At 38.5% G+C, this 19,902-nt stretch overlaps 1 protein-coding gene across 7 annotated transcripts in view; it reads left to right on the forward strand.

Annotated features, from left to right (window-relative positions):
- The window catches only part of EBF3 (EBF transcription factor 3), a 205,857-nt gene extending 186,193 nt beyond the window's left edge, over positions 1 to 19,664 (forward strand). For 3 of the 7 annotated variants that reach the window (XM_060241408.1, XM_060241409.1, XM_060241410.1), the window contains exons 13-16: positions 88 to 265; positions 1,624 to 1,812; positions 2,249 to 2,446; positions 16,832 to 19,664. In XM_060241408.1, the coding sequence (XP_060097391.1) occupies positions 88 to 265; positions 1,624 to 1,812; positions 2,249 to 2,446; positions 16,832 to 16,863 (597 nt within the window). In that variant the 3' untranslated portion in view covers positions 16,864 to 19,664. The remainder of the gene's footprint in view (positions 1 to 87; positions 266 to 1,623; positions 1,813 to 2,248; positions 2,447 to 16,831) is intronic. The other 4 variants (XM_060241411.1, XM_060241412.1, XM_060241413.1 and 1 more) reach the window with 2 other exon arrangements.
- The last annotated feature ends 238 nt before the right edge of the window (positions 19,665 to 19,902 follow it).

Genomic DNA, 19,902 nt, shown 5'->3' on the forward strand with positions numbered 1-19,902 from the left:
TACACCTTATTAATATGGACCATATATTTATTACCTGATTCCAAGTAAGGTTATGTGGCAGAAATGAATTCTTTTACTATTTTGTAGGAAATCATCCTGAAACGAGCAGCTGATATTGCAGAAGCATTATACAGTGTGCCACGCAACCACAATCAGATTCCTACACTTGCCAACACTCCAGCTCACACTGGCATGATGGGAGTAAACTCGTTTAGCAGCCAGCTAGCAGTTAATGTTTCAGAAACATCACAAGCTAATGACCAAGGTATGTGAAGGTTTAAGAATTGTGTCATCAAAAAAGGGGGAGGAGTTTAAATGTTATCACTTTTGTTATCACCATTTATTTTCCAGGAATCATATTTTCAGTCATACAATGGTGTGCTGACTGTATTCCTTAATAATTGTGCCTCCTGGATTTATTTTTTCTGCCACACCATAGATTATCTCTACTGAAAAGATGTAATAAAAATTCAGAAACATTTCATAATTGATTATTGCAAAACTATTAATATGAAATTGAAAGGTCAACAGTTATAGCCTGTTAAAGACCCTAATACACATGTACTTGGGATTTTGTAACATTTCCGTTAAACTAACCACCTCCATGTATGTTTGAAGAGAAATGAACATATGATGAAGCTTGGTAAATTGGACGGATTGTAAAAACAATTCCAGATGTACATTCATAGCTCATGTGTATGGGGTAGACTTTTGGATCACAGCTAACATTTATACTAAGTATGTGTCATGAAATTGTATATGAACAGTAGCAACAAATGTAATTACTGTAACTTAGGTACTGTAAAATGAAGCTAATCAATGGGTATATATAAGACTAGAATTAATATGGTAAACATTTTTTAGATACGTTTATATATATTATGTCCTATAACTAAGAAACTGACTTTCAATAAAAACATATACTAGCTGTGATCTAGAGAAAACTAGCTGTACCTTTTGACGTTAATAGGACAAATTAGTTATGATGACTAACATTCTCTGGATCAGGGCCACTGCATTCCTGTCTTGCTATGTGAGTCCCCTAATTCTTCTTTTGCAGAGTATGTGTTCATTATACTCACATGTGTCAAATTAATCTCATAAAACCTCTCTGTAAATTGGAGCAGGGTTGGTTTTCATTGAAGCATGTTCCCAGAGGGAGCACTTGCTTATCTTTAGTATAAAAATATCAATCATAAAAATAATGTTTTAAAGTTAGATAACTGCTGCAAGCAGTTTTTCCCCTTTTTGCCCACACTGACATTTGGAGTCCTAGAATGGCTGAAAGTTCATTCAGCATGTTGGTACAAACCAGCAAGCAAGCCTGTTGATAATTGCTACTAAAGACAAATGTGAAGGAAACTGACACAATTGGATCGAAGGGAGCTTTTGTTGGCTGTCCCTGCTAGGAGTAGAGGCAACACAGAGTGATCACAGATGATTTAAGTAGGGTTGGCGTGATAAGGTTATCTTGAACAGCAAAGAGATGATAGGGTAGTAGCAGCCATCATAGACCAAAGCTGTGCAATCAATTAAAAGAGTGTAATGTATGATGCTGTTGGGAAACCTTTTACCCCCTTAAATAATCATTTTTTGGGGATGGGTTTTTCCTCCCTAACACAGTAGGCTACAGTCGCAACACAAGCAGTGTTTCCCCGCGAGGATATGTTCCAAGCAGTACTCCTCAGCAGTCCAATTACAACACAGTCAGCAATAGCATGAATGGATATGGCAATGCCGGCATGCCCAATCTTGGTGTACCTGGTTCTCCTGGATTTCTTAATGGCTCTTCAGCCAACTCACCTTATGGCAGTAAGTGTCTTTCTAGAAAAATCATTACATAGATTCTTATTTGTTGCCCAAGTACATATATATATATATATATATATATTTACTTTTGTTTTATTTTTGTGCAATGTGAGCTACTGGATAAAAGGAGGGGTGACTCTGGAGGCTGGACATTTAAAAAAATGAACATGGCAAATATATTGGTATATGTCATACCATAATCTTGGTTTAAAAGGGAACAAAAGAACCAGATTGGACTGCACAATTTGCAACAGAAGTCCAACACAAAGGAGATTGCCTGTTATCCAGAGCGTGGCAAGCCAAACCATTTTGTTTTGCATAGATTTTTTTTTTTGCTATTATAAGAGGCAAAGCCCCATCAATCTTTTTTTTTCCCCCTTCCATGTTTGCCATAAAAAAATCCACAATATGAGTCCTGATTATTTTTGCTTTATTGCAGTAGTGCCGTCAAGCCCTACCATGGCAGCCTCTTCGGTCACCCTCCCTTCAAACTGTAGCAGTACACACGGCATTTTCTCATTCTCACCTGCCAATGTCATCTCTGCAGTGAAACAAAAGAGCGCCTTTGCTCCTGTTGTCAGGCCCCAAGCATCTCCTCCACCATCTTGCACCAGTGCAAATGGAAATGGACTTCAAGGTGAGCTGGATCTCTGTATCATTTTTTTGTGTAATTGCAGACTTTTTTTCAGACAAACACTAGAACCTTAAATTTTGAAGCTTTAGAAGAATGGCATTTATCACTGGCAAATATTAAAAAATCTAAATCTCCAAAACCCTTAGTGGTTCATGTTATGTTTCGTTTTTTAAATAGCTTCATTGCAGGTCTTAATACTTAACACTTAAATGCATAACATAGCTGACCATTTTTCCATATGCCAGTTTGGTTTTAAGCCTTTTATTAGGAAAAAAAACCTAGCTGTTTTCCCAGCATTTCCCCTTAAGGTTTTATGCATTAATTTTTAAACTAAACACACAACTCCAAACGTTCCTCACAGATCCTTGTACTTCTTTATGCATTTTCTGCATGCATTTTTGATACACACATTTTAATCGGCAGTACTTCAAGATGTGCTGCATTTTCTACTCATGTAATTATCTGAAACTTGAAAATCTTTACAAAATGTTTAAAGCTATGTTCAGCATTATCATCATTCACCCTCAGATCAGAAGGTGTTGGTGCTCTTATTGGAGCTTATTCCAGTTAAATTCCCTTTAAATAAAAACGAAGTCAGGATAAATAACTAATAAAATAGGTTGTAGAATTTACACAGTAACTTGCAGCCATGGATACAAAATGAACATATTTATAGGAGAAAAAACTTGTAAAAAATTGTAAATACTTTTATTAAAGAGTTGGCTTTTCATTAAAAAACACACACCCCAGAACGTTACCATTCAGTTTTCAAATGTAGAGCCCAAACCTGAGAATCAACTCCATCTGAAATGAGAAACACACTTTTAAGCATTTCACACCACATAGCCTCAGTAATATGGAACACATCTAGTATTGATTGATTTACACTGCAGAAGCAATGCATTCTTCAAACATATTAGTGAAGAATAAAGTCATAGCTCATAAAAGCATCCAATCATATTTTAGGGTCTCAATATTAGTACAGCAGAATAGTACATGTTATCATATTCACACATACGTAACTCAAATTTCAAGCTCTGGACATGTTTTAGACATTCCAGAACATAAAATAAATATCATTGGTGGAGATGGAACAGGGCTTGAGGAGATCAATCTAATCCATGTCCATTAAGGATGCTATCCCTAAGGGATTTTTATCTCAATTACTTTAAAAATATCTAGTGATGGGAATCTACATCCTGCTCTGACTCACTATTCTGCCGGCTAGACAATTCTTTCTAGAATTCAAACCAGAAGGATTCTTCTTCATTGTAAGCATAGCAATCTGGCATAGCATGCAATTCTTGTATTACCTCATGGTTCACAAAGAAACATTGATGCAGTAGTCAATATTTCTCTTTATGGGGTCTCTAGTGGAAGGGCAGGATAGAACCCCAGACTTTGGGCTACACAGTTACCGTTTTCGCACACAGTTTACCACACGGTCACATTCCTGTTCTCTCTGCAGAGTCCATCAGATTTCCCACTATCTGCGCTGGAGTTACAGGAAGTGCCACGGCTTTTGTGTAACAAATGTAAACTGGGTTTTAGCGGTTTACGTTTGCTATGCAAAAGCCGCGGCACTTCCAGTAACTCCAGTGCAGATAGTGGGAAATCCCACGGACGCTGCGGAGAGAACAGGAATGTGACCATGTGGTAAGCTTTGTGTGAAAATGGTCAGTGTGTATTACCAGAAGAACCTAGTGGTCTTACTCAGTATAAGGCATAAGAGGAGCCCTGGTGTATTAAGGATAGGGTACATCTAGCCCAGCAACCAATTTCCCACATTTGTGAAACAAATGCCTCAAGAATGCCTACAAGAAGGGCACAGAGACCAGTGTTTTTTGTTCTCCAGTAACTGACACTCAAAGACATACTTCCTTTGAACATCCTACCTTTTATCCCTTTAGTCCTACAACCATTGATTACCCTATCTTCTGTGAATGTGTCTCATCCTCTTTTAAAGCCATATGTGTTAGCAACCTTCTTTGTATCTTGTGACCATAAATTCCATAAGTTAATTATATCATGCAGTTGACCACAACAATATGTGATTGGCTCACTCAGTGCAACGTAGCTTTACCAATTTATTAAGGCTTTAGCAAATGTTAAGAGCCAGAAGTATCAGATATACAGATTATTTAAAAACTAGCAGTATAGCCCGTTGTAGGAAGAAATTCAATGGGCCCTATAAAAATATTGGGGGGGGGGGTGATGAATGTGTTGGTGGCAGGAAGGAATATGGACAAACAGAATGAAAGAAAAGGAAAGAGAGACAGAGAAAGAATGAGCGAAAGAATGGTAGGCAAAAGATGGAAAGAAAGGAGTGTGAGGAAGACAAATGAAAGGAAGAAATAGGCCCATAGCCATAAACATTTGGATGGAAGGGCCTGGGAGCTGAAAAAATTGGTAGTGGGGGGGGCCATGGGGCTTGGCTGCTTCTTCCCTCTAGGGCCCGGCCCCAGTTCTCTCTTGCACTCTTTCTCTGGCTGTTGCTCTCTTGCTCTACCACTATCTCACTGTCCCCCTCTCTCTTGCTCTGCTGTTCTCTCTCTCTCACTGTCCCCCTGTCTCTCGTGCTACTGTTCTCTTCCTCTGCTGCTGTCTCACTGTCCCTGTCTCTCGCATTGCTGTTCTCTCTCGCTTGCTCTCTCACTGTCCCCCTGTCTCTCACACCGCCATTCTCTCTCTCCCTTTCTCTCTTTTACTGTCCCCCTGTCTTTCGTGCTGTCATTCTCTCTCTCTCTCTCTCTCTCTGCCATTGTCTCACTGTCTCCCTCTCTGTCTTGTACATGCTGCCATTCTCTCTCTCTATCTGTCACTCTCATGCTCTCCCCCTCACTGGTCCTGGAGGTCCTCCAACAGAGAAGCCCTACATAGGGAAGGGGGGTTAATACAGTGGCCTGGCCCTCCCGGGCACCCCATCGCTATTGGCCTGCGAAAGAAAGTAGACAGACAGAATGAAATAAAAAGACAGAAAGAGATACAGAGAAAAAATGAGAGAAAGAACAGAAGAGAGAGGTAAAAAAAAAGGGGGAGAAATGAGTGAGAAAAAGAAAAATGGGAAGAAGGAAGATAGAATGAAAGAAAAAAACAGAGAGACAGATAAAGAATGAGAGAAAGGAAGGAAGGGAGAGTTATGGAAAAGTTGGGAAGAAAGGAATGAAAGAAAGGAAAATGAAAAGAAGGAAGGAAGACGGGGAGACAGAAAAATCGCAGGAAGACAGACAGACAAGCAGACAGGAAGGCAGGCAGCCATTAGAAGCCTCTCTTTCATCCCCTCCCACTTGTAGGCAAGGAGTGAGAGAAAGAGAGCCTTCCAATGGCTCCCTGCCTCTTAAAGCAAGCTGCTGACAGGCGGACCCACTCTGCTGGTAGCTGTAAGAGGCAGGGAGCCATTGCAAGCCACCCTTTAGCTCTCTCCTGTTTGCAGGTGGGGCCATAGGACAGAGTGGACTCCATTGTATCTTATGGGCCCATAGGACAGAATGGACTGCATTGTATCCTATGAGCCCATAGGACAGGAGGGAGTCTATTCCATCCTATGGGACCATAGGATACAGTAGACTCCAATCTGTTCAATGAGCCCATAGTTTACTGTTTGCTTCACGGCAGCATTGTTGTTGGGGGGTGGGGGAAGATGGACTGTCCCAGACTTCCTACAACAGGCCTTGAGAAAAGACAGTAGTGATCAGTAAGCCCTCAGGAGAACCCGTCATCAGATAACTGTCTCCCTCAGAAGCCAGTGGTCGTCTGGTGGGGTTCTCACCTGACAGGGCCAGTGTTGGGCGGGGGAGAGCAGCCAGCGGCATGCCAGAGACAGAATGTGAGCCAATCCTCCATAGCCCACATCCAGCCAATGAAAATTTGCCACCATGGTAGGGCTTTTATTTATTAAAGACGAGGCAGCTGTTGTGTACTGGAATCATGTTGACTATGAAGGACATACTCATGGGACCCATTGCTAAATCATTTATCAGTAACCTGATTCTGGGTCAGGGTTCATACACAACAGAGCAGCTCACTAATTTTTTACATATTTTGTACACTGAATATTTATCTTACTGACTTTGTATTGTTTCAGTATTGGCAATACACATTTTTTTGTCCTTTCTTGGGGGGGTGGAGATTAACTGGTTTTATTGAGGACCTACTCTTCTCTTTTACTTATGAAGATGAAAAGGTGACATTCCAGAAGGAATGTGTAAATATTGTTTATTATACATATTTTCTAGTAGGTAGTTCTTTTACTCTGGTTAAAAATGAAGCAACACAAAACTGGGGAAGCAAGTGGTCTTTACTGAAATGATAAGGTCAGAGATTTTTCTCTTAAAAAAAGGAAAAAGTAGATTTGAATGTGCATAACAAAGTGATACTTTCCTCTCATGAGGGTTAGTACCACCTCAAAATCCATGTGGGGAAGCATGCACGTGAAATAATTCCCCACATAAAAATCACCTGCGTATGAAAAAGTGAAAGGTTTAATCTGTCTTTCTGATGTGCTAGGGATGCAACTGTCACCATGGGTACCTGCTATGATAACATAAGGTGGTCTAGTCCCCATGTGAGTACAGTGTCATCTATTATGATTTCATGTTTTTGTTATTTTTGTTAAGGGCTTATTATATGGACTCTTTGTATCATTCAACTGCTTTAGGAGCTAGTGGCTTCAAAAGCAAGACATACATTTAGAAAGAAATTAAAATATTATGCTTGAATCAGCCATGTCACCGGGGAGAGACTATAACCTATGCACCTATAGATAGGTTATGTTTTAAAGTACAGGTCTGGCAAAATAATAGGGAGATTTTTTTAGTTTTGATTTGGTTCATTTTGCTCATTAACAATCTTATCTATGTACTTTGCTGTAGTTGTTACACACCTAAGCAAGTCTGCTCAGAATCCTATTAAGATCTATTCAGTAGGGTTTATTCCTAGGAAAATTCCCTTAGGATTGCAAGATTCTTTTTGTGTTTATCATTTGCAGATATAACCTTTTTTTTTTATCCCAGTAGGGATAAAATTCTCAGGGACTGTACCTCTCACTCCTCCCTATCAAATTTGAGTGCAATAGGAGAAAAGATTAGCATTTTTAGGAACTCAGATTCTTAGTTGCAGAGCAAGCACAGGTTATTGTGACAACATAGATGTGCGAGTGTATTTTACCTCCTTGCCTGGGATCCTGAGGCATGGGAAGAGGAAGAGGTGCAGAAAATTTATTTTAACTCCCCTCCCCCATTAAACAAAAGTGAATATGAGAATAAGAGGATCTAACCTTTCCTGACAAGCCTCCTTTCTCACTGGGTCCTGTTGGTTTCAGCATTTTTTTCTTTCAACCCAGCTGACTTCTGGGTTCAGAGTCTGACCAAAAGAAGACTGTATCAGACACCAGAGTAAAACACAGCAGAAGATAAACACACACACACAAACACACATGCAATGTTCCCTGTAAGCTGTGGAGTCTTTTGAGCAAAAATTCTACTTTGTGAGCTACTGCATAAATTAGTTTGCTCTGTGGCCATTTTTCCTGAGCTAGGACAAAAATGTGTGAGCCAAAGGCTAAAAATCTGTGCGCTAGCTCGCACTAATTCAGCTTAGCGGGAACACTGACCCCTGGTATATTGATTACACATGAACAGATTGCTTTGCCTTTTTTTCTTCCCTGGACTAAGAGTTGCAAAAAGTGGATTTGAATTGGGGGAAAGGCATTGCTGCTTACATGAAACTAAAATATTGTGAGATCTCAGATCCTGCTCAGCGGTGCTCCATTTTACATAGATAAATAATTGTTTCTTATAGTTGGTCTACCATCTTGTCTAGTTTTGGGGTGCGTGCACACAAAGCCACTAAAATAGCACAATGGTTAGTGATGAGGAAGAGTTCAGCACATAAATGCTACCTCAAGTCAGTTCTATTCAGGAGGAAGATAGAATAACTGTTCAGATTGTCCAGTGTCCACATTAGATGCATATTTGTAGCTTCTCTCTCTAGACTCACTACCATTTTCACTGTCTGGGAAACTGAAGCAGACATCAAAGTGCCAAAATGGTTCAAAATATTACTGAATATTAGGTTATTGTGGTTAAATTAGTTCTATTCAAGAACTGGCCTGTTTTGAATCTAGTCTTTATTCATTATCATGTGAATCCACATCCCTACAGAACAAGAGTGAGATTATAAAAACAGATGGTGATAAATCAGCTTGTGTGAAACTTTAGTTCCTAGTCACTTTGATAATTTCACCCTTAATAACTCTCAGGAGTGCAGCTTGAGGAACAAAGCAGCAAACTTTTATGATAGCAAAGCAAGTACATGATTTGCCTGGGTGTGGGAAAGACACTCAGTGAACTGGGCATTTTGATAGAAGAAAATAGGATTTCACCTTACGGGCCCCCAATGTATACTGTGTGGGTTCTATCCTCATTGTATTCTGTTAGAGCTTATAATGATGTGAAAATGGGTGAAGGCCCATGATGCTAGCTACAGTGGTCCTTAGTGCCATATCCAAACATGTTTCATTCTGGTTCTCTGCTGAATTATTTAAAAATATAATCTCTTAAATGATGTTTTAAAATACTCCAATGTGATAAATGTAAATTAAAGAAGAAAACAAATACTTATTTTGTAGACATTCCTAATTTGTTGTTGTTCAGTCGCAGTCAAGTCCGACTCTTTATGATCCCATGAACAAAGTTACATGAAGCCCTCCTGTCTTCTACCATCCTCCAAAGTCTGCTCAAATTCATGTTAGTTACACCATGGATATTCCTAACACCGCCTGCCAATTAATAAATTAGTATTAAAGCAGGGCAGAAGAATGCAATGAATCTTTGACATCAGGAAGATTTTGTTAATGCTGATTTCTTCTAGGCAGTCTCTGATACTTGGAGGTTTTGTCTGTCATACTAAACTATTGTTCAGTATTACTTTGCATTTTGCCACAACCCAAAACACAGCATTCACAATGCAAAGTTGATGGCCCTTATAAAGCTAGGCTAAATCACTTCTTAGAGCCCCGTGGCACAGAGTGGTAAAGTTGCAGTACTGCAGTCCTAAGCTCTGCTCACAACCTGAGTTTGATCCCGGCGGAAGCTGGGTTCAGGTAGCCGGCTCCAGGTTGACTCAGCCTTCCATCCTTCCGAGGTCGGTAAAATGAGTACCCAGTTTGCTGGGGGGAAAGTGTAGATGACTGGGGAAGGCAATGGCAAGCCACCCCATAAAAAATCTGCCGTGAAAATGTTGTGAAAGCAACGTCACCCCAGAGTCAGAAACGACTGGTGCTTGCACAGGGGACTACCTTTACCTTTTTACATCACTTCTAACAGTTCTCAGGAAGAAAATGTGGCCATGGAATAAGTTTGAGTAGTAGTCATTTAGGCTACTGTTGTAAATCTCTGTGCTGAATGCTACAGTTAGTATAGAAGAGAGGTGTACAGAGCTGGAAAGGACCATAAATCTCTCCTACCTGTATACATTGATTCTACACACACAACCTATGTTGAACAGATGATAGTGTTGTATAAGTGGAGCTAACAAGGTACAAAAGAAATAGTTTTGTAAAAAGGAATTGATCTGCATATATATCAAGCAGTACCAAACATTACTTATTTACTTCAATTATAGACTGCTTTTCTCACTGAGACTCAAGGCAGATTACACAGTATAGAAAAACAATTCAATCATACAACACATAGTATCCAGTAAACAATGCAATAGGACTAGGGTTATAGAAATTAACAAATGGAAAACTGTCTAAGACATGACATACCACAAGGAATACAGAGAATGGTACAAAATACAACGGTACAAGACAGTGCAATAAAACAAGACGATACATACATTAAACACTGCGATAGACTACAATCCTGCTCCCTTATAAAAGTGCCTCAATGGAATGGTCTGTTGTGGATCACATACCACAGATTGCTTTACTTCATCTAAGGTCAGTGCTCTTCAGTGATGAAATTCAAACATAAAGTTGTGGGTTATCAAGTTGTGTCCATTCCCAAGAATTATGTCCTGATAAAATTTGAACTTAAAAAATGTTGCCATTTTTTTGTTAGCAGTCTCACCTTACCATGTCTCACTGCTTCTTCTATATCATCAAGTCTAACAAGACACTCAAACTTCGAAGTGAGACTCTTGACTTAGGAATCCTGCTGCTTAGGTGGTACCATTCTGGACTCTACTACGTCATTCCTCTAAGACAGGGGTGGCCAACAGTTGCTCCAGATGTTTTTTGCCTACAACTCCCATCAGCCCCAGCCAGCATAACCAATGGCTGGGGCTGATGGAAGTTGTAGGCAAAAAACATCTGGAGAGCTACCATTAGCCACCCCTGCTCTAAGTTACAAAAGGGAGAAAGAGTAGGAAAAAACAAGGTGATCATCCATTGCCTGGGAATTCTGCTTTCTCATCAGTGACAGTGACCAGTGTTCCAAAGTCACAGTAAATAAAATAAAGAGCAGATTTGTGACTGTAGGCTGCTAAGACACACACTGGCCTTTGCTACCATTTCCTTCAAAATGATAAGAATAATAGGCACAGTGCAGTATGTATACAATCCTATAGCCCAGCACATCAAAATATAAGCTTGTGTTGCATACAACTTCTATCCCTTACACATTCTTACTAGTAACAAAGATGCAGATGTAAATTATGGATCAGTGAAACTGTGATAGAAGTGCCAGTTGAGTAATATCCATGATAAATACTATTAGCTAGCTCTTAACTTAATATTAGAGTTATGCAATGAAGTTAACTAGCTGGTATAATATATAGCTCAGTGTAGTAACCTGTAATGTAGTCTGGACTCTGGTCACCTATTTATCTCTCCTTTAAGAAGCAGGTATTTATTGTTGCACCCATTCTCCTTTTTCTCAGGAAGATGAGAACAGGGATAATTTTCTCTGCATCTAGAATCTCATGTGGTGGAAGAGATGGCCATGACCACAAGTATGGCATGCAAGAGCCTGACATGACAGCAAATATCCATGCAGCCTCTCTTTCTCTCAGCACTGCTCTCTTTTAAAGAGGAACAATACTTGCCTGACTGCACAGTAATTTGGCACCTCCATCTTGTAGACTTAAGGAGATTTTAACTGTTTAAGCTATGAGAGGGAAAGACAGAGGGCATACATAATTGTGCAGCTTGCTACTCAAATGTTCCTCAAGAGGTGGGTGCTATATGGGCATATGAGTTTTGCAACTTGCTATGTTTTTTAAAAAAACAAAGTTTTCTGGAAAAATAAAAAAGCATGTGTTAGATAAATCACTTCTTTTTCAGTTCAGAGTCTCTGCTAGTGTGGAGATATGAAATTATATAGCACTTCTCTGCATATTTACTCAGAAGTAACTCCCCATAGTGTGTACAGGATAGCAGCTTAACAGTGTCATCCTAAGCACAGTTGTATTCTTCAGTCAGTTAATTGGCTGAGAAAGGTGTGACTCTGTTTAGGATGGCACTCTTGCCTTTACATTTTCCTCAGTGTATGCCTTGAATAGTTTAAGCGAAAAAATATAAATATTCCCCCCCCCCCCCAGTGTTGTGCTGTTAGTTGCACCATAAAGTCTGAAACAAAATTTCTTCCATACCAAGAAATTTCTCTACCAAATGAATGTCAATAGTACCATCAGAGACAATATTCTTTAGGCATAAATTTTCAGATTGCTTGTATATTTGAGAGTAACTCTGTAAAGTCTGTGGGATTATCCATATTGTATATACCAAGACCAAAGAGTGTTGCTAGCCTGTGGCTCATGAGTGATACATAGTTCTCAGATAATCAGAGTGATTTTGATGGAAAAGATAGCTTCTCCTCTTCAGCTGCTAGTTACACAGGATGCAAGGCAGCCAACACTGCAAACTTAGTGCAGTGAGCTGACTACCCTTTCTGGAAGGTTCTTTAGTTCTGACAGAGGCTGGAAAGATGTGCCCTTATTTTCATGGCACAGGAGCCCATATCAAAAATAACCTCAAAAGCCCTGGACCACCTGGGAGAATAATGTGTGCTGTGTCTCCTCATGATAGCATTGCCCCAGTTTCCAGAAGAATCATGCGTTAGTGTGGAGAAGCTGTTGCAAGAGTTCTGTAGATATAAGGGAATTGTATGAGTGTGTGTATGAATGGGATGAGTGGGTCTATGGTTGGGTGTAAGCTCAGGTTGTGCAGCGCTTAGGTTGGCTTATGGGAGGAGGGTCTTTCATTTTATACTCACAGCTATCTTTCACAGTGATATAAGCTAAATTGGTGCTTCTGAACTGGAAGAGTGCAGAGAGAATACACTCTCCTCCAATTCCAATAATTTCATTGCAATTTTTTATTTATTATCTTTGTGTTTTACAGTTACCATAATAGGAAAATGTATACTCAACAGTATTATTGCAATCTTCAGCTAATGGAATTATTATTTTTGTTTGCATTGTAAAGCTACAGCAATAAAATTTAGTCCCAACAATACTATTGCAATTTTTCATGCCCTTAAAACTTAACTGTAAATGATAACTATAATAACAGAATGTCTGTAAACATATAAATGCCCTTGGGGAAAAGAGGGTTTTTTGTTTGTATCATGGTGGAACCCCAGGTTCTTTGATTGGCAGGATGTAAGATACAAAGAGTTGAGAACCACTTGTCTAGATTATGCAAGAGCAATCCTATAAACCAAGTAGTTGAACCCTCATCTCCCCAGTCTAAGTCCACCGCTGTTCACCACCATGCTTGGCAACCTCTACTAGTTCATTCAAATAAAGAGCAATAAGCTCACATTTGATGGCATTGGTAATAGTGTCTTTGAGTTTATGCCCTGTTTGCAAGATTGTATCTTTGGTGCAGGCCTTAACATTTGTATTTTTTCAGGACAAGATTGCATTTTAAGAATCATGATTTATTGTTTTAAGGAAGGGGCTTCTGATACAGAGGACAACCCAACATAGACTAACCTACAATATCTAAACTGCATGTTACAGACTGTTTTAATAATGGACAACACAGACAATTGAAAGCATATTTCCCCTGTGCATAACTCTTTACCTGCGATATAAGAAGGTGAAAATTGGCTAATGTTACACTAACTGCTGCTGGCACTAAATTTGCAGAATAGTTGTTACCAAATGGTAATAGCGTTATTAGTATTTATTGTTGTCAATTAATGGCAGAGAACTTGCTGCTAGAGCAAATAGCCAAGACCCTGCTCCATCCCCTGCCAATGAGCTGCAATTGCCACAAGGGAGCACTTACTGGCCGAAAACTGTGAGCTGCACATCACTGTACCCCACCATTTAGCACTGCTTCTCCCAGCCCTGATGGCAGCATTGTGCAAGAACTAACTATACTGGAACTGTGCCATATTGGGGGAATTCACAGCTGGCAGGATCTGGCTATAATCCAAGCAATGGCACATAGGGGTCGGAGCGTAAGAGCGTCTAGCTGTTATGCTCCATCTGTAAACCTGTGACTAATCTTTCCATGTAAACAAAGGCATGTTCCAAACTTCCACGCTCTTGATTTCCTAACCCCGTCAGTCACGTCTAGGACTAAGCAGCATTCTTCATAGAAACTATCTATACAAGAAAGTTACTTCCATGGGCAAAGTTTTGTTTTGGCATTTCCCCCCTCTTTTGTAATTATCTTAACCCATACTTTTCATGTGGTATATTTCACAAACAGCCCAATTAATAAGCATCCAGCAAACTGCAGGCTGTTAGATAAGCAAGTTGCTACATGTGATCAACTGTGGACCGCATCTCCCCTCTGAACCAAGGGCCCATTAATACCACAGTAGCATTCATGAAGCCATCCCCCTTAGGGCAGACATCTGCTTCCCCATCTGTTGTATGGGAAGGAAAATCAATGAGTATTATTACTGATACAGATTCTCTGGATCAGGACATGTCTCTAATCTGAGGCCAGTGGGAAGCAGACGAGTACAGGCAAATAGTGAACTTAGGACATACCTTTATGTGACACATTTTTATTTATGTCATACTATGTTACAGCATGAACACCCTCCAGCCACACAAGTGCCACAAGTGGCACAGGCAGAGGGAGTCTTTGGTGCTCTGATTACAGTAAGACTGGGATACCTTCCCTTCTTTCCAGTCTCTCCCATGCTATGCAGCTGCCAGCTGTTTGATTAAATAGAGGCAAATCTATCACAGACGCAGTTGGGGCAGATCATACTCTGTTAGATGCACAAGAATGCCATTTGCTCATACTTTTGAATCTCTACTGTGTTTTAAAATAATATAATCTGCTGAGAAAAAGCACCCCCACCAGTAGTTCAAGAAATACTTCAAGTGATGGCTGAGCTGCTTTCAAATGACTGAACAAAACTGCACATAGCCCAGGTCTTCTGTGTTACATTTTTAGGCATATGAATGATCAAGCAAAGATGCTGTGTTACATAAGAAATGTGTATATAACAACAAGCTTTCAGAAAAACCACAACAGCAAATCTGAGATAAATTGATATTTTTTGGAATTAATGAACTGGGAAATTGAAGTTTGCACCACTACATCAAAAATGTATTAATGTTTCTTGTACATAAATTAATGAGAAGCATTATAATGACAAAATTTAAACACCAAAAGGTTCCTGTCAGAGGGCTAACAAAATTTAGCATCTCCCTGTTTAACAAGTCCAGTCTTTTCTCCTTTGGTAGCACTTATGCTACAACAGCTATCAATGTCTTGTTTAAGATAAGTGGGGGCAGAGCTGCATGGCACTACCCATCTTGCTTTAAAAATGCAGAGGAAATAGCATGCACTGGCCCACTCTGCGGACCTTAGAATGGCACACAAGGAGCCAAGTGGCTCCTTGTGTGCCATTCTCCACTATTTTGCACAATGATTCTGCAAGGCCATTTCATTCATTGCTGCTGCTTCAAGTAGGGACATTGCTGCTGCTTCAGGTCTCAAGGAGTCCAGTCACATGAACACACAAATCAGCCTGATACTGAATCAAAACATTGCTCTATCATGGTCACCATTGTCCGCTTTGACAGGTAGCAGCTGTTCAGTGTCTCAAGCAGAGATCTTTTATATCACCTACTTATTGCCTGATCAAAGTTGGAGTCCAGTAGCACCTTTAAGACTAAGAAATTTTTATTGAGAATGTAAGCTTTCATGTGCTAAAAGCACACTTCATCAGACAATACTGGACATTTTAACTGGAGATACCAGGGATTGAACCTGTTACCTTTTGGATGCAAAGCTCCACCTTAGCCATGGCCCCTCCCCTATATACTTTGCTTTGCATAGCACACATGGAAGAACATAAGACTTGCTCTCTAAACATTTTCTTAAAATGAACGAACAAAAATTTTAATATTATGCCTTTTTTATGTTGCTTTGACTGACACACTGCAAAAAGCCGTGGTACTTAACAACTTAACTTTGATTTCAGAAAGTCATTGACACTAAAGCCAGTATGCTATTAGAATAAAGATACAATTAATAAAATGTCAAAACTGAGACTTTCCATTTAAGCCTGAGTGCTTGTAAAGAGAGAAAAAGCTAAGGTTAGTCAGATTTTCATTTAGGGAACTTGAGAAGTGTCTGGTCCTTGATTGGTGAGTGAGCTGGCCTTGTCTGACATTACCAAAAGTGACCATGTTGTTTCTCAGCTGTCAACATAGGCAGTCTCTAGGGAGTCTGGGCCACTGTTTGCCATTAACAAAACGCTAAGAGAAATATCACACATGTGGGAGGCAGGATGCTTTGCACAAAAAAATGTCAGAATCCTTTTTGAAGTCTTTACAGAATGCCTCTTAGAAAACTCTTATTTTAAAAATAAAATTATATAGAAAATGGCTTTTCAGTAGTCTCTCCCTCTCCCTACTCAATTGGACATCCTATTTAAGAAGAAACAAAGGATAAAAAAATTCTGAGTTGCTACTGCATGCAAAGTATGTTAAGATGTTAAATCGGAAAGGATCCATCAACAGTCCATCCTAGTTCAAAAAAAGCTTATGCACATCCATCAGTGGTCCAGAGAGCCCTTTCAACAAACATAACAAATTTCTGCCTGTATCACAGCTAGTTTCTTGGTGCAGTATCATTGCATTCAGAAACAAATCAAGCTGCATCCAAGCAATTGTTTCTGAATGTGGACTTTGTGTTTCACGTAGCTTGGGCAAGAACTTCCATATTTGAGGGTTAAGCTGCATAAGTACTATTCATGCATAAGTCACATCACATCACTCTGGATCACAGACCAGATATTTTGCAAAATAGGTTTGGTGGACATTTTAAAAAATTGAAAGTTGGTGCTGCTGGGGAATATTCATGCATAGTGGTGGGTGTTCTGTTTTTTTCTTGTGAATTGTAATACAGGTATATATATATATAGACATCTGTATTAATAGCTCTTTTTCTTTCTCTTTCAGCTATGTCTGGGCTTGTAGTCCCGCCAATGTAAATTCATTTTTGTTTACATACCATAGCACCAAGCTTCAGAAGATGAGCTTTTTAGGGGACAAGTTTAGTATTTAAGACGTGCTGATGGAACCAGTATCTTCAAAATACAATCAGCAACGTGTTGAAATGCTACAAATAAAGAAAAAAAAACTTTGTTTAAAGATTTTATTTAAACTATTAAGAATCAACATGCAAACAATCAATTTCTTCATGAACAATTCCATTTTATTGACTGAACTTCTGTCATATTTTCACATTTCTTTGTCCTGAAGAATAAGGAAAAAGCGACGCCTATTTTGTATAAAGTTTCTGATTACGTCTTGGCTATGTCTAGTACTTGCTATGTGTCGGGAAAAACTTTGTGGATGCACCATTTTGATTATCATGAAACACTGATGAAAACGCCTCCAAAGCATTTTTTTTCTGTACTCATAACTAGATTCACAATGGTTGTGTATCTCTATAATGTGAAATATTTTTTTGTGGTTAAAAAAGGGGGCCAAGGAGGTATGAGCCATCAAAACTGGAAAAAAAAGGATGAATATATGATTTGAGATAATTTGGGGAGCTGGGGAGGGGGGGGAGGGTTTACCATTGCTTAACTTCATCTTAATGAAATGGAACTTTGTAACTTATTGTAGTTAGAAATTGTAACTTTGATATTGAATTCTCTTGCCTTCAACAAGCACACTGACAGAGAAAAAAAATGCTACTGTCTGTTGGTAACAATATACTTCCACTGCTAGAGCTTCCTGTTAAGCAAGTGTGATCTGCAACATTTTTTCAACTTTTGCTAGCACTGTATACTATTGCATTCTTAGGCTACTGTGAAGTCTATGTTTCTTGTACCAGAAAATTGTCCTTTTGACTTCTAGATCCTTCTTCCCTAATGTGTTTTGTATGTGGTTATAAAATTGTAGACTTTTGTGATTTTGCCAAAGTTGTAGCTAAATATTTATACACTTGTCTTGAATTTTTTTCAGATCCACTTAAATATTTAGAAGAACAAATTTTATTCCTTATAAAAAGATAAGGAATAAAATAGTCATACATCGCAACACTTTCTTTCACATAAACACTTGCAATCACCAAGGGAATTTGGTTTTTTTGTAACATATCGATTATAAATATTGTATTTATCTTTGAAATTTTGTATATTGCTTTCCATCATTTTTTTCTTGTATGTATGTGGGGGGTTTTTTGGTCATTGACTGGTATCGTGATGCTGTGAAAAGCATTAAGCCAAGAACAATTGCCTTCATATTTTCTGCTAAAATAGATTTGTGTTCTTTCATTTCATTTGTATTTCAAAAAGTTGTTATTTGTTTGGACTTTCCATACTTTTGTTATTTTTGAGGAAAAGCTTTGTTTATTTTTATATTATGTTTAAGTTATCAGAACAAATAATTTTGAAATAAAGTTGTTTGTTGTATAGTTAAAACAAAATCGTGCCACATGGCTGTAATAAATACTAGTAGAATACGTGCATGTAATGCAGCCACAAGGGAAAAAAAGTTCTATTTTGTGTCTGGATTTTCTTTTTAAAATTTTCATCCTCCATCCATTTTCTCTCTTCCTTGTTTCCTTTATTAAAAAAAAAAAAGATTGTAAAAAGTCATTTTATCTGCCACCCATGACTTTGCCACATAGCTGAACTGTGTTTACTGGAAAAAAATTCAGAAGCCTAAAGCTTAAATAAAATTCACTTCTGATGTTTTAATTAAAATGTTTGCCACATTAACTTCTCGGATGCCTTAAAAGTAGACTTCTTTGAAGAACTTTTGTGCTGTTTTATCACAGGCTTACACCACAATTGTTAATCGCTCCTTCATCTGGATGGTTCATGGTGTACAAAAGCACAAACCTAAGGGTGCAATCTACCCATCTGCTATTGCTGTGCATATTTTGTTCATTTCCATCAACCCCATGGAAATGGCGAGCAGTAGCAGCACTGCAGTGCTTGGTCGGTTGTATCCCTGGTATACAGCTATATCACTCCTTTGTGTGTCTGCTTTCTGCTGCACTCTACATGCTCTGTAACTTAGCACTGTTTAACAGAGAAAGGCTTCGTATATAATTGGGATCATACGTGACTTTTATAAGTTGTTTTTATTTACAGAACTCTTGTTTTGTAGCAAGGCTTAACAGCAATGACTGTAATTTAAAAACTGGAATGACCTCTTTAATATATTGTGCCTGTTAGTGCCAATCTTTAGACTGAGAACAACTAATTCCCCCCCCCCTCTCTTTCTTTGCACTAAATGCTTTGTAAATGCAGCACTGCAAAACATTTTTTGCAAACTGCAGCAGAACTGAAGTTCAAAGCAAAAAGGAGGGACCACTTTTTTCTTTTTAAACAAAAAATGCACATTTTCAGAAAATGTTTATAAAAGGTTTTAAAATTGCTTCAATATATCACAAATAATAAATGTTTTTCACATTTATTTTGTGATAGCCAATAAGGCTTAGCTAAGTGGAAAAGCCTAAGAAGTCACTTTGAAACTGAATTGCCTCAGTTTTATTTTGTATAAGTAAGGTTTTGATCTTAAAAGAAAGGTCATGCATACAGGTTAAGAAAGTTTGCAAGTTTCTTCATAAATGCAATCTGTTTGTGTTTTAGATTGATTAGTCAATGCACTCATTGCTTCATTGTCTCCAAACTGAAAATTTCACTAAATGGTAGATTTTACTGTTAAAGACCCTACAATAAGATTGTTTTATCTGTACATTTTTTCAGATATTTAACTGTATAAAAATGTTCATTTTACACAATATTTAATTAAAGTATTTCTTGTCTGTGAATTTCACTTCTGGTAATTTTTCAGGTTTGATTATTAAAATAACAAAGCACAACCAACAACAGTTGGGATTCTTAATTTCATTTTAAAACCTTAAAACTTACCTTCAACTAGGTGCTGATACAGATGTCTGTGTATACATATACACCAGATAGCTCATAGCCTGAGTATGTCTGAATACATCGAATTTAAAAACAGTTGTGTTCAAGCTAGTATCAGATGGCATGAGAATTCTCCAGTGT

Source organism: Heteronotia binoei, chromosome 6, assembly GCF_032191835.1.
Source record: "Heteronotia binoei isolate CCM8104 ecotype False Entrance Well chromosome 6, APGP_CSIRO_Hbin_v1, whole genome shotgun sequence".
Classification (NCBI taxonomy): domain Eukaryota; kingdom Metazoa; phylum Chordata; class Lepidosauria; order Squamata; family Gekkonidae; genus Heteronotia; species Heteronotia binoei.